This window comes from Chlorocebus sabaeus, chromosome X (assembly GCF_047675955.1).
Source record: "Chlorocebus sabaeus isolate Y175 chromosome X, mChlSab1.0.hap1, whole genome shotgun sequence".
Taxonomy (NCBI): domain Eukaryota; kingdom Metazoa; phylum Chordata; class Mammalia; order Primates; family Cercopithecidae; genus Chlorocebus; species Chlorocebus sabaeus.
This window is the reverse complement of record NC_132933.1, coordinates 139233774-139248035: the sequence shown is the minus strand read 5'-3', so window position 1 is coordinate 139248035 and position 14262 is coordinate 139233774. Positions and strand designations below refer to the sequence as shown.

General features: G+C 41.3%; 1 protein-coding gene and 1 long non-coding RNA gene across 7 annotated transcripts in view; one reads left to right on the top strand and one right to left on the bottom strand.

Annotated features, from left to right (window-relative positions):
* Positions 1-2220, bottom strand: part of LOC103231615 (uncharacterized) — a 78232-nt gene extending 76012 nt beyond the window's left edge. For all 4 annotated transcript variants that reach the window (XR_012092086.1, XR_012092085.1, XR_005236365.2 and 1 more), the window contains exon 1: positions 1376-2220. This is a non-coding gene — a long non-coding RNA (uncharacterized lncRNA). The remainder of the gene's footprint in view (positions 1-1375) is intronic.
* On the top strand, positions 1903-13980 carry TCEANC (transcription elongation factor A N-terminal and central domain containing). Of its 3 annotated transcripts, none has more exons than XM_007991051.3 (3): positions 1903-1969; positions 4040-4124; positions 11073-13980. In XM_007991051.3, the coding sequence occupies exon 3, from the start codon at positions 11081-11083 to the stop codon at positions 12131-12133; it is 1053 nt and encodes a 350-aa protein (XP_007989242.3). In that variant the 5' UTR covers positions 1903-1969; positions 4040-4124; positions 11073-11080; the 3' UTR covers positions 12134-13980. The 3 variants fall into 3 exon arrangements, with proteins under 3 accessions (XP_007989242.3, XP_007989241.3, XP_072869969.1); XM_007991050.3 differs by having other exon boundaries at positions 1922-2093; XM_073013868.1 differs by having other exon boundaries at positions 1922-2093; positions 4040-4136.
* The last annotated feature ends 282 nt before the right edge of the window (positions 13981-14262 follow it).

Here is a 14262-nt window from a genome sequence, read left to right as displayed (position 1 = left end):
TGTAACTGTTCCCTCAGCAATGTGTAACATTAGCCTCTGGAGAAGGCCCATAAAGGATTTTGCCTCTCTTCCTTGGGAATTCGCAGGAAAGGGCTGTCTGCATGAGCTCAGAATATCTGTTAATATATTGCCACTCAGAGACTTAATAAGGATTGAAAAGAGGTTTCCGCTGCACTAAGGGAAATTTATCAAAGAGAATTCCAGAGTATTGAAGCAGCTGAAAGATGATTTTAAAACAAAGGCCTGAAAACTATGCATGATAAATTATCACAGACGTGAGTACTTTTATAAGTATTCCATTTTTAAATTGCCCAAAGGAACCAACTTTTCAGCAACCTCTTTAGAATCCATTGGCAGCCCTAGATTCATTCCAGATGAACTCGGCCAGAAATTTCTACAGCAAAGGTCAGGGAGGTCCATTCACTGACCTTCCTACCTTGCTCCTTGGCTATAAATTCTCACTTTTCCATGCCACATTTGAAGTTGAGCCCAATCTCTCTTCCCCACTGCAAGACCCTGTTGCAGTGGTCCCTATGTCTACCTCAATGGTCCTGAATAAAGTCTTCCTTACCATGCTTTAACAAGTGACATGTCATTAAATAATTTTCTTTTTTTTTTTTTTTTTTTTTTTTTTAGACAAAGTCTTGCTCTGTCGCTAGGCTGGAGCGCAGGGCACGATCTCAGCTCACTGCAACCTCCGCCTCCTGGGTTCAAGCGATTCTCTGCCTCAGCCTCCCAAGTAGCTGGGATTACTGGCACGTGCCATCACGCCCGGCTAATTTTTTGTATTTTTAGTAAAGACGGGGTTTCACCGTGTTAGCCAGGATGGTCTCGATCTCCTGACCTTGTGATCCGCCTGCCTCAGCCTCCCAAAGTGCTGGGGTTACAGGCGTGAGCCACCACGCCCAGCCAAATAATTTTTTCTTCGACAAGGTATTATATAATTCTTAAGTGAAAATTGCATTACAATTTACAATAGCAAACATTTTAGCCCTGTAATAGAGAGCAAGATAAAAGTAACCCCTGACAGCTCTGAGCTGACCCGGCAGTCACAGCTGGGCCTTGGTGCTCCGTGGAACATAAATACTTCACAGAACACCATCAGACGTGGCCACTCTTTGACCGGATGGATCAAGACAAAAACAAGACTCCTTTGTAATCACGTGGGAATGCTGAAAAAACATAAACATTGTCCAAACCACAAAAATGACCAAACATCCCCTATCCCAGTTAATGAGTTACTGGTCTTGTCTCCCCTCCTTTTAGGTAAGATTTACTATGATACTTAATCATACAATCGCCCTCCTTTCTGCCAGCACCCAGTCCAGAGTATTGGATTGGATAATCTGCTTCCCTGAACCTTTCCCCAAATTACCTTGGAGTAAGGCATCAGCATAGGAGGCTGTCACATTCGTTCAACCATCACTGTGCTTTTACTGGCCCTTTGCAGGCAAAGAATGAGAATGTGCACAGATGAGAAGTCCAGGATGCACATGACCACTCAATTAACATTTACTACTTTCATATCAACTGTTGCATGCTAGGATGCTAAAAACACTTTTTGAATTAATTACTGCGTTAAATAGATTCACATTTATGTCTACGGTTATGTGAACATCTAGCTGAGCACTGTCTTGACTGTCCTGAGTAGAAGCAGAAAAGATAAGTTGTAAAGTACGTCAACAACCTTTGCTGCTAAAAAACGAAAGTGCAGTTTCTTTCTCTCGGGCCAGGGGCGGGGCCATAGCTCCTCCTCCAGGAAGCCGCGCGAGCCCAGTCCCACGGCCGCCGCCGTTCGCTCTACGCAGGCGCCATTTCCCTAGTGCGCATGCGCTGGGTCCCAGGACCACGTGCGCCAGCCTGTGGGCTTGGATTGGCTAAGCCTTGAAGTTGTCCCAGTCCCGGTGACCGGAAGATCTCCGTGGACGCTGGGCGGCTGAAAGCTCCGGAACTGCGCCTGCGCTTTTCAGTGAGTCATGCTTCAGGTTTGCCAGGGCCTGTGTCCCGCAGAAAGGCGAGCCCTTGTTCCCAGCGGAAGCCCACCTCGGCTCGCGGCGGCTTTCCGGTGCGCCCTGGGCGGCGTAGGTCCAAAGGTGCTCGCACCCCCGCCCCTTCCTCTCCGACTCCCGAGGTCGCCAGAGTGGGCTGAACCCTCGGGACTGCCGCTGCTTATGTGCTGGGTGCCGGGCCGTCGTCCCAAGATGATTAGCGGCAGTTTTTGCATGTTGCTCGACCCCACCCACCGGAACTCGAACTAGACCGGGCTGTTGGGCTGGTCTCTTCCCCTCGCTGCACCTTTACTAGGGGTCACCATTAAGGGAAAGGGCCCTAGCGCAGTACTGAGTGGCAGTTCAGTAACCGCTACACCACTGCCAACATTTGGCATCATTTCTCTCCATAGAGGGCGGGGCTCTCTGTGAAGCTGGGGAGCTGTAAGTGGGTTAGGGCTAGAAAGTTACACTTTCTCTTTAGGCTTTAAAGAGATCTAAAGATCTGAACAGATCTAGGTTATTATTGACTTTTTACCAACTTCTGAAAACATTGTTTCCAGAACTTTCCTCTCGTTCTTCTCAGGGTTTAGGCCATTTTTTGTGCAGATGTGTGCACCTTGCTTACTAAAATATTAGCTAATCTTTATAAGTTTTTATATGGATCCAATACCATATTTCGTGCCTACTTTTCCTGGCACTGTATAAACTTTTTGGTATAGGTATGCATCTAAGCATTATCCATATTAGCATCAGTTCTAGAACCGTGGTGTCCAATAATGATAGCCATTAGTTACATAAGGCTTGAGCACTTGAAATGTGGCTTGTCCGAATTGAGATGTGCTATAAGTGTAAGACAGTGAAGTTTGGAAAATTAGCATGAAAAAGAATGTAAACTATCTCAATTTGGTTATATTAATCACGTGTTGAAATGACTATTCTGGATACACTGGATTAAATAAAATGTATAATTTCAATTTTTATTTTTTAACATGACTACTGGAAAATTTTAAATCATATTTGTGGTTTACATGTTATATTTATGTTGCACAGCCCTGCTCTAGAAAAGGGTCAACAAATTATGACCTGCAGCCAAATCCAGCCTGCCTGTTTTTGTAAACAAGTGTTACAGAACAAGATCATGCCTATCCATTTATGTTATTTTCTGTATCTGCTGTTGCTGCTGCAAAAGCAGCAGAGTTGAGTAGTCCATAGAGATTGTATGGCCTACAAAGCCTAAAATACGTACCTTCTGATCTTTATCAGAAAAAGTGTACTGACCCCCTGCTCTAGAACAATGCCTGGTTTGGTAGATATTTTTAAGCCTTTTAATTGTAGACCCACATCCTATTATTCACACTTACTGTATGACAGCCATAGTTCAAAGCACTTTATCAAGACTTTCATTTAATTCTCATTAATCGTAGGATGTTGGATTTCTCCCATTTTGTAGATGAGGAAATTGAGGCACAGAATGGTCAGGAAGCTTATCCAACTTGCTCAGCACCCCTCACTTCTAGGAACTGGACCTGCTTGACCTTCTTTATGCAAATGTTTTGACCCCTCAAACCCACTTGATTAGCCCACAGTGGGCACCATGGTTCTCGTTGTTGTTGTTTTGTTTTGTTTTTAACAAGATTTATTTGAACTAGAATTTTTTGAATTATTTTTTTGAACTAGAATCGAGATGGACTTGGTCTCCTACGGAAGAAGCCGAGGGGCACTGGGCTTAGGTGCAATGAGTACAAGCAAGCTGGTGTGTAGTGAAAAGAAATGAAGCTCACAAGCAGAGAAGAGAGAGAGCATCCTGGATGCTCATCACTCATTTAATAACAACAAAAATGTGTTAAGTAATAGTAAGCACTGGCGGGGTGTTTGCTAAGTGTGTATAGGTGAATAAAACATGTGGATCTTATGGTCTTGTGGGGAAGGCAGTAAAAACGTTTTTTAAATGTGATGAACACCATGAAAAAAAAACATGCAAATTATTTACTGTTTTTAGCAGGTTTCCTCACCTGTAAGATGAAAATAAGCCATTATCTGTATTTCAGGAATATTGTGAGGATTGAGATGACAGGAGAGTGTATGTCCCAGAGAGTTGCTCAATAAATATATGTTGCCTTCCACTGTGAAGAGGTAAGTGAGGGGGTGAGTATCAGGAATTGTGTACATTATGACATTTAAAATATTACAGTTGTCATGTGTAATTTGTGGAGAAGGTTGTCAGCTGCATTGTTCACAGTAGGTGTTTCAGATCTTTTCTGACTGAATGAGACTCATCTAGAAAAAGCCAAAGTCAGAGTTGTCTGCATTCAGTCCAGGAGCAGAACCAGAGCTGTCCTGGGGGCTGATGGCAGCCTAACTGGGAGGTCCTGCTGGGGTGTGGAGGAGGGTTGTATGCCTGTGTGTGGTTTAAATCAGAGTCACCCTGGAGAGCTGAGCCAATATGCAGGCCCTACCCTCAGAGATCCTAATTCATCCTATCTGGAGTGAGGCCCTGCCATTGTTTGTTTTTGTTTTTTGTTGTTTAATTTCCCCCAGATGATTCTAATGTGCAGTCAGAGTTGAGAACCACTAATGGTGGGAGATCAGCCAGGCTCAGGATGCTGCTTGAGCAAAGGCACAGAGCTGTGCCCATCAGTGGTTGAGAGTAGTCAAGAGGGAGGCCTGCTACGGCTCTTTTTGCCACTGGCCAAGAAGCTTTGGCTCCATCATGAAAGCAAGGGGAAACCTCTGAAGGGCTTTAAGCAGGAAAATGAGGGAATATCTTGCTGAGATCTGTACTAGAGGATGATCCCTCTAACAAAGTGCCAGACTCACAGTTGGGCCTTGTGAGTGCCAGAAGTAGAGTGAAGGCAGTGAAGAAGCAAATTGTAGCTGTCCAGATGATGGAGAGCCCAGATAGGGTTTGGTACCACCCTGTGTGTGTTTCCTCTAGCAGCCAGTGTCTGTCCATGTTGAAATACCACATGTGTTGTAACTGGCCAGTTTCTTGTCAGTATTCCTTCCACTAGGCTATCAGCTCCTTCAAGGCAGAGACTGTCTGTTTAGGCTCAGCATCTAGCACATACTCTATCCCTAATATATATTTATTGTATGAACTATGTAGAACTAAGCTGGACATATGCCTTACTTTGTCTTTTTATAGCAATTGTCAGAATTTTATATCTCAATGGCTTCCACGTTATACCCTCCTAGGGCAATAAATCCTTTATATCCACATGATGGTCCCACAGAGGACTAGAAAGTTTGACTGGATTTAAATGCTATTAAAAATGTGGAAGGGAATGGAAAACAATATAGTGGGTCCTCAAAAAATTAAAACTAGAATTACCATATAATCCAGCAATTCCATTTTTGAGTATATACTCAGAAGAATTGAAAGCAGGGTCTCAAAGAGAGATTGGTATACCAGTGCTCACAGCAGTGTTATTCACAATAGCCAAAAGCTAGAAGTAACCCAAGTATCCATCGACATTTGAATGGATAAACAAAATGTGTTATATATAGACAATGGAATATTATTAATTCTTAAAAAGGAAGGAAGTTCTGACACACGCTACAACATGGATGAACCTTGAGGACATTATGCTAAGTGAAATAAGCAAGTCACAAAAAGAGAAATACTGTGTGATTCCACTCACATGAAGTACCTAGAGTAGTCTCATCCATAGAGACAGAAGGTCGAGTGGTGATTGCCAGGGACTGGAAGGAGGGAAAAATGAGGAGTTGTTTAATGGGTGCAGAGTTTTCAGTTTGGGAGGATGAAAAGCGTGCTGGACATAAGCATCTTGGTGGCAGGGACTGTGTCTTTTCAAAAATCCATGGGCTCTGTTTTATAGCACTTGATATTAAATAATCACCACTGAACATGCACAGGCTAAGAACACTGAAGTGATTACAGAGAGAATTCTTGCAATCTTCCCAGACACCATCTGACAAGTGACATAAAACATAATGACCTTTTAGTAATTCTACTTCTCTTTTCTTTTTTTTTTTTTTTTTTTTTGAGGTGGAGTCTCGCTCTGTTGCCCAGGCTGGAGTGCAGTGGCGCGATCTCGGCTCACTGCAAGCTCTGCCTCCCGGGTTCACGTCATTCTCCTGCCTCAGCCTCCCGAGTAGCTGGGACTACAGGCACCCGCCACCACGCCCGGCCTTTTGTGTGTGTGTGTGTGTGTGTGTGTGTGTGTGTGTGTGTGTATTTTTAGTAGAGACAGGGTTTCACCGTGTTAGTCAGGATGGTCTCGATCTCCTGACCTTGTGATCCACCCGTCTCGGCCTCCCAAAGTGCTGGGATTACAGGCGTGAGCCACTGTGCCTGGTCTAGTAATTCTACTTCTGTGAATTCACTTTAAGGAAATGAGAGATGTGGAGACCACATATGTAAGAATTTTCTTCAAACTTAGAGGAGAAACTGGAAGGCCCTCAAATAGGAGAATGGTTCAAAACTATCGCAAACTCCTAGAATGATCCAATAACATAGCCATTTAAAAATCATGTTTTTAGAGAATATTTAATGATGTGGAAAAATAGTCCTAAAGCTAAGTGAAAAAAAAATCAATATGTAAAACTATATAAAAGATTAAACAGAGTTATATAAAGCAGCAGATTCAAGATAATGAAAACATATGTCCACGCAAAAACTTGTACGCAGGTCAGGCATGGTGGCACATGCCTGTAATCCCGGCACTTTGGGAGGCCAAGGCAGGTGGATCAACTGAGGTCAGGAGTTTGAGATCAGCCTGACCCACATGACGAAACCCTGTCTCTACTAAAAATACAAAAAATTAGCTGGGCGTGGTGGCGGGCACCTGTAGTCCCGGCTACTCAGGAGGCTGAGGCAGGAGAATGGCGTGAACCCAGGAGGTGGAGCTTGCAGTGAGCCGAGATCGTGCCACTGCACTCCAGCCTGGGCGACAGAGCAAGACTCAGTCTCAAAAAAAAAAAAAAAAAAAAGAAGAATTACATATGAAAAGACTGAAGATAATACCCAAAATTTTAAAGAGGGGCATTTTCTGAATGGTAAGATTTTAAGTAATTTTCATTCGTTCTTTTACTCTTTTCTGTAGTTTCTGTGATAAGCATGCATTGTTTTCATAATCAGAAAAGTTATTCGTCTAATATAATTTCATGATAAACTACACATTTGAGATATACCTACTGAAAAATGGTAAGAGCAATGAATCAATCACCTTCTATCCACTTTCCCTCTGAAATGTGAATATCGTCTCAAGAGTGGCTATATCACCTGTGGCTTTGCATTCAGATAAGCATTCATAATTGTCTCAGAAATCGATTACTGCATCTCAAACAGGTGCATCTCCCCTCAAACTTTATCCCCAAATATTAAGAGTTAAGTACCTTTAGATAACCAAGATTCTGAGTCCTATATTTTTAACCACCAGAGGGAGCTGGAATGTAGAAAACCTGGGGCAGTCAGGTTTGTTTTGTTTTAAAGTTAGTTTCACAAAGGGCCATCAATTCAGGATCTTACGTAATTTTCCTAATTATTGTGAACCAGTACTTAAAGGATAATTCTTTTTTGCCTTTTTAAAATTCCACTTTTAAAGACTGCAAACAGTAAAAAAGGTCTTGCTAAGAATCAAACTCTCAATGAACAACAGGCAAGACAACACAGAAAAATAAAAGTATTCACACCTGCTATTGGTGAACATTTCTCTCAGAATCGTCTGCTTCAGATCTTGAAGTCACGCAGTTGTGTCACAGTGATAAACTTTCAAGCTGTTCAATATACTTGAGCCCTCCCCGACTCGTCGAAAAGTTTCCTAACAAAGAAGAAACATTCAATGTGCCTGCATTCTATATGCATTACTATTGAAGAAATCAGGGATGGAGGTTTGCTAGGCATTGAGAAAGATGGTTAAGAAGAGATGGGCCTACAGCGCCCAAAAGGAAGTTAAGCAATATTTGACTCAGTTCAGAATTGCTCAACTGAAGGTCTGACTGAGTTTCAAGGTGATTCTTAAAGGGAATTGTAATTATAGCTTTGGGGTTTCAGTGGAGTGAAAGCAGTAATTTGTCTTACCGGCAAAATGAGTAAATCTATAGAAGTTAATGTATTTATATATAAACAACCAAAAAGCACTTTGCTCTTCATTTTATATGTTCTTTTATTGACCTTTATATTTCTTTAAAAATTTTTAATTGTGATAAAATATACAAAACATAAAATTAACTGTCTTAAGCCCCCCCCCCCCCCCGCTTTTTTTTTTGACAGAGTCTTGCTCTGTTGCCAGGTTGGAGTGCAGTGCACGATCTCAGCTTACTGCAACCTCCGCCTCCCGAGTTCAAGCAATTCTCCTGCCGCAGCCTTCCAAGTAGCTGGGACTACAGGCGTGCACCACCACACCCAGCTAACTTTTTGTATTTTTAGTAGAGATGAGGTTTCACTGTGTTGGCCAGGATGGACTCGATCTCTTGACCTCATGATCCACTCGCCTTGGCCTCCCAAAGTGCTGGGATTGCAGGTGTGAGCCACCACGGCCAGCCTGTCTTAAGCCCTTTTAAGTATACAGTTCAGTAGTGTTAAGTACATTCTCATTCCAGAGGGAAAGTAGGTAGAAGGTGATTGATTCATTGCTCATACCATTTTTCAGTAGGTATATCTTAAATGTATGTAGTTTATCATGAAATTACATTAGACCAATAACTTTTCTGATTATGAAAACAATACACGCTCATCACAGAAAATACAGAAGAGGAAAAGAACACGTGAAAATTACCTAAAATCTTGCCATTCAGAAAATGCCCCTCTTTAAAATTTTGTGTAACTCTTTTCAGTCTTTTCACATGTAATTCTTAAATAAAATTTGGATCAGATTCTATTTTTAAATAACACCTTTATTCAGATGTAGTTCACACATCATACAATTCACCTAAAGTGTATAATTCAGCGTTTTTTAGTATACTCAGTTGTATAACCCATCACCACAAATAAATCAACTTTTAGAAGATTTATTTGTGCCACCACTCCCCAAGAAAATCCCTGAACTTTATCAGCTGCTCCTCCTTCTTCACCCTGCTGCCCTTCTGCCCCACCCTACCTAGTCAACAACTAATCTATTTTCTGTCTCTATAGATTTGCCTGTTTTGGACATTTCATGTAAATAAAATCATGCAATATGTGGTGTTTTCTGTCTGACTTCTTCCACTTAGCATAATGTTTTCAAGGTTCATCCATGTTGTAACCTGTATCAATACTTCATTCCTTTTCATGGCAGAATAATATTCTGTTGTGTGGATAAATCACATTTTATTTATCCATTCCTCAGTTGATGGACATTTTGATTATTTCCCATTTTTGGCTATTGTGAATAATACTGCTATGAACATTTGTGTACAAGTTTTTGCGTGGACATATGTTTTCATTTCTCTTGGATCTGCTGGGTCATGATAACTGGTTTATTTATTTATTTAATTTTATTTTTTTAGACGGAGTCTTGCTATGTCGCCCAGGCTGGAGTACAGTGGCATGATCTTGGCTCACTGCAAACTCCGCCTCCCAGGTTCATGCCATTCTCCTGCTTCAACCTCCCAAGTAGCTAGGACTACAGGTGCCTGCCACCACTCCCAGCTAATTTTTTGTATTTTTAGTAGAGACGGGGTTTCACCATGTTAGCCAGGATGGTCTTGATCTCCTGACCTCGTGATCTGCCCGCCTTAGCCTCCCAAAGTGCTGGGATTACAGGCATGAGCCACCACGCCCAGCCCATATGATAACTGTTTAATCTTTTATATAGTTTTACATCTTGATTGTTTTTCACCTAACTTTATAGGCACCATTTTTCCGTGTCATTAAATATCTAAATACATGATTTTTAAATGGTTATATTATTGTATCTAAGGAGTGTGCCATATTTTTAACCATTCTCCATTTAACCATTTGAGGTCCTTCCAATTTCTCCTTAGAAAAAAATTCTTACATATGCGGTCTCCACATCTCTCATTTCCTTAAAGTAAATTTATGGAAGTAGAATTACTAAAAGGCCATTATGTTTTATGTCACTTGTCAGATGGTGTCTGGGAAGATTGCATGAATTCTCTCTCTAAACACTTCAGTGTTCTTAGCCTGTGTATGTTCAGTGGTGATTATTTAATATCAAGTGCTATAAAACAGAGCCCATGGATTTTTGAAAAGACACAGTCCCTGCCATCAAGATGCTTATGTTCACATCTAGACCAGACAGATAAATATAGATCCAAGGGTATTATATAGACAAGATTATGTACATTATGTGGAGGGGAAAAGGTAGACTGCTTAGATAAAGTAAACGTTTGCCTGCCTAGGATGAGATTCACACAGACATAATCATTGAGCAACTTTTTATGCTTAAAAGTTTTAAAAAAATTAACAAAACCAAAATATAGGAACCAGTTAGTCTAAAGTCATAAATCATCTGGATCATTGAGTCTGAACTTTTCCCTTGTTCAGGAGACTCCTGAGGCAGCACAGTGTAGCCTGTTGGCTTTTGGGACCCACAGACGTAGCTCTAGCTGCTTTTCAACCTGTGCTGTCTCATGGTTTCTTTAGATTGCTTGAGACATTAGCAAACCCTTTCTGTCTTGTTTCTTACTCTTTTATATTCAGAAGAATACCACTTTAAAGATTATGAAATGAGCAAGTAGTTCAATTATATAGCTGACTCTGGGGAAAAATTGTCTAGCACTGTTCAGCATTGCCATATTGATGCTGACACTGGCATGATTTCATCTCCAGCATGACCACCGGATTCCAACCAAATGGATTGACTACTCTAGAAAGATCATTGATTTGTAAAATTGGAGATGGAAAAGCTATAGCAGATCCCCTGGCGAGCCTCTTAAGCAGATGTTATGTAGAGGCTCTGCAATACTGTTTGTTTTTCACTAGTAGGATTAAACTCTTGAGAGTAAACCATACCACCTTAAAGACTCCATTTTCTAGTATGTCACATACATTTGTATTACATGACTCCTTCAGAAAACATTGCCTAGGTTACTGACAGAAACTGCTATTTTCGTATCCAGAAGCTGCGACTAGCAAAGGCAAACTTAAGAAAACGGAAACCTCTTTTTTCTTTGCAGCTGTAAAGATGTCTGACAAGAACCAGATAGCTGCCAGAGCCTCCCTTATTGAGCAACTGATGTCCAAAAGGAATTTTGAGGATCTTGGCAACCACCTTACTGAGCTAGAAACAATTTATGTGACTAAGGAACATCTCCAGGAGACAGATGTGGTGAGAACTGTGTACAGAGTCCTCAAAAACTGCCCCTCTGTGGCTTTGAAAAACAAAGCCAAGTGCTTGCTATCAAAGTGGAAAGCTGTTTATAAAGAGACTCACTCCAAAGCGAGGAACAGCCCTAAATTATTTCCTGTGAGGGGTAATGAAGAAAATTCAGGACCTTCTCATGACCCAAGTCAGGATGAGACACTGGGCATCTGCAGCTCGAATTCTCTATCTTCCCAAGATGTTGCAAAACTCAGTGAAATGATTGTGCCTGAAAATAGAGCCATTCAATTGAAACCTAAGAAAGAGCATTTTGGGGATAGTGGCCCTGAATCCACTGGTAAGAGATTGAGTGAGTTGCTGGATCCCACAACACCCATGAGAACTAAATGCATAGAGCTTCTTTACGCAGCTTTAACTAGTTCTTCCGCAGATCAACCCAAAGCTGATTTGTGGCAAAACTTTGCAAGAGAAATTGAAGAGCATGTTTTTACCCTTTATTCAAAGAATATCAAAAAATATAAAACTTGCATCAGAAGCAAAGTTGCCAATTTGAAGAACCCCAAAAATTCTCACTTACAACAAAACTTGCTCTCTGGTACCATGTCTCCACGAGAATTTGCTGAAATGACTGTCATGGAGATGGCAAACAAGGAACTGAAGCAGTTGAGAGCCTCCTACACAGAATCTTGTATCCAGGAACATTACCTTCCCCAAGTAATTGATGGCACACAGACAAATAAAATAAAATGCAGACGCTGTGAGAAATACAATTGCAAAGTCACTGTAATTGACAGAGGAACACTTTTCCTTCCCAGCTGGGTGCGGAATTCAAACCCAGATGAACAAATGATGACTTACGTAATTTGTAACGAATGTGGGGAGCAGTGGTACCACAGCAAGTGGGTGTGCTTTTAACTGTAAATGAGTGTTCTCTTAACAGATAACCTGAGTGATTGATACCTTTTATTTGTACAACCCTTTTGTGCTTTTAAAAATCTTGTACACACTACTCTCTAAAACAGAAGAAGGAGGAAAGAAAGTCGTTCCTGAAGCTGACACCACCATCCCTAAAAGTTACAGTTTGGGGAGAGGGAGTGGATGACTATTCGTATTGTGCCTTGTGGCCATTTAATACCTTACTGTAGACAGAGTGTGGGTGAGAACAGCCCAGCATAAACTGGGAGCCTGTGGGAAATGCATCCCAGGCCTCACACCATTGAATCCGAATCTGCATTTTGGCAGGATCCCCAGGTAATCTTCCAGGATGGGATAGTTTGAGAAGAGCTGCTTTAGCAGTAGGCCTGTGGCTCTCAGCAGTGGCTGCATATTAGTGTCATCTGGGAAGCTTTGAAAACCCACTGGTGCTGAGACCCCACCCTAGAACAATTCAGTTGGAACCTACGAGATGGGACTCAGGCATCAACATTTCTGTTTTCATTCCTCAAGTTATTTTAAGATGCAGTCAGAGTTGAGAACTACTCAGAAACAGGCTCTCATTTGATCCTTTGTACAGCTCTAAGACAAGAGTGTTATTCCAGGCACTTCATGAATGAGGAAACAGGTCCACAGAGGTGTGGTGACATGCCCAAGTGACACAACCATAAATAGTACCAATTCAGACAGATCCCGGATTTTCTTCCTCCAGACTCACTGAGACTGGCTCAATATCGACTTCTGAGAAATGTATTCCTGGAAGTTGGGGATGAAATGAAGAATGTGTTTAGACTCTAACACTGGGTGACTAGATCTTCATTCTTTTCCCCTCTCTTTTCCCATTTACAGGTCTCCCTTCAACCACAAAAGTCACCCTGGAACTCATCCCACAGAATTTTGTTTGGAACCCTCTTGCTTAGTTGAAGGAGTTGGTTTTTTTTGTTGTTGTTTTTGTTTTTGTTTGTTTGTTTTCCCTGTGAACAGGTTTTCGGGGATATATAAACTCTAGGATGTTTAGTTTCTGATGTCAGGAGTCTTCATGTTCTCAAGGACAAGTGTCCTTGAGATGGACATTAATGGTCATTAGTCTGTCAGAGGAAGCCCATTACCTTAGCCTTTGAATGTAGAAACAGGCAGGCATTTATCTAATAAATGAATTGAAGACTAAATTACCTCTTTGAGGCCTTTGCAAACAGTGTTTAACCAGTTTTACATAATTGTTTGAATACAACAAGCCTTCTATGTGATTATGGCTGATTTTTTTTCCTTAAAAAACTCATAGAATGTTCATTGTTTTATAATTTTAAAAAGTTTACTTTGGCGGTCTCTGCAAACCTACACATTTCACTTTTTCACCAATTCTTTTCTCCTAACTCTCTTCCTTTGTTGGAGCTCTGAAGGCCTAACTGTATGTACACTTTACCTGCCTGACAGAATTCTCCAAAACATGCATAAAAGTAAAATATGGTCGTATTTTCAAATAATTTGGAAGAGTCGGTTCAATGCCATCAAGTGTGAAATCTATTTTGATATACTTTCTCCTCGTGTCTTCCCAGGGCTGCTTTTTGTGATGCAACATGTTTAGTTCTTAACTTGCAAGGTCATCTAAAACTTAAAGTTTCACAAAGTATGGTTTCATATGACTTGGAATGATCTGAAAAACTATTCAGTGGTTACGAAAGAGCACAGCACATAAAAACCAAATTTGATTAGTTCAAGTCAGTGTTTATGTTTTGCTTTGGGGGTTTGTGTATATGTGTGTAGTTTTTATTTATATTGGAATTTGGTAAACTAAATGTTCAGACAAATAAAAGTACTTGAAATGGAAATTTTCTTACTCTCCAAAATATAAAAATCTGCATGGTCTGGCCGGGCACAGTGGCTCATGCTTGTAATTCCAGCATTTTGGGAGGCTGAGGCAGGCGGATCGCCTGGGGTCAGGAGATCAAGACCAGCCTGGCCAACATGCTGAAACCCCGTCTCTACTAAAAATACAAAAATTAGCTGGGCATGATGGTGGGTGTCTGTAACCCTAGCTACTCGGGAGGCTGAGGCAGGAGAATCGCTTGAACACAGGAGGCAGAGGTTGCGGTGAGCTGAGATCGCACCAT

What these genes read in the sequence shown, in the direction of transcription:
- TCEANC (XM_007991051.3), top strand. Translation starts at nt 11,081, where the DNA reads ATGTCTGACAAGAACCAGATAGCTGCCAGAGCCTCCCTTATTGAGCAA.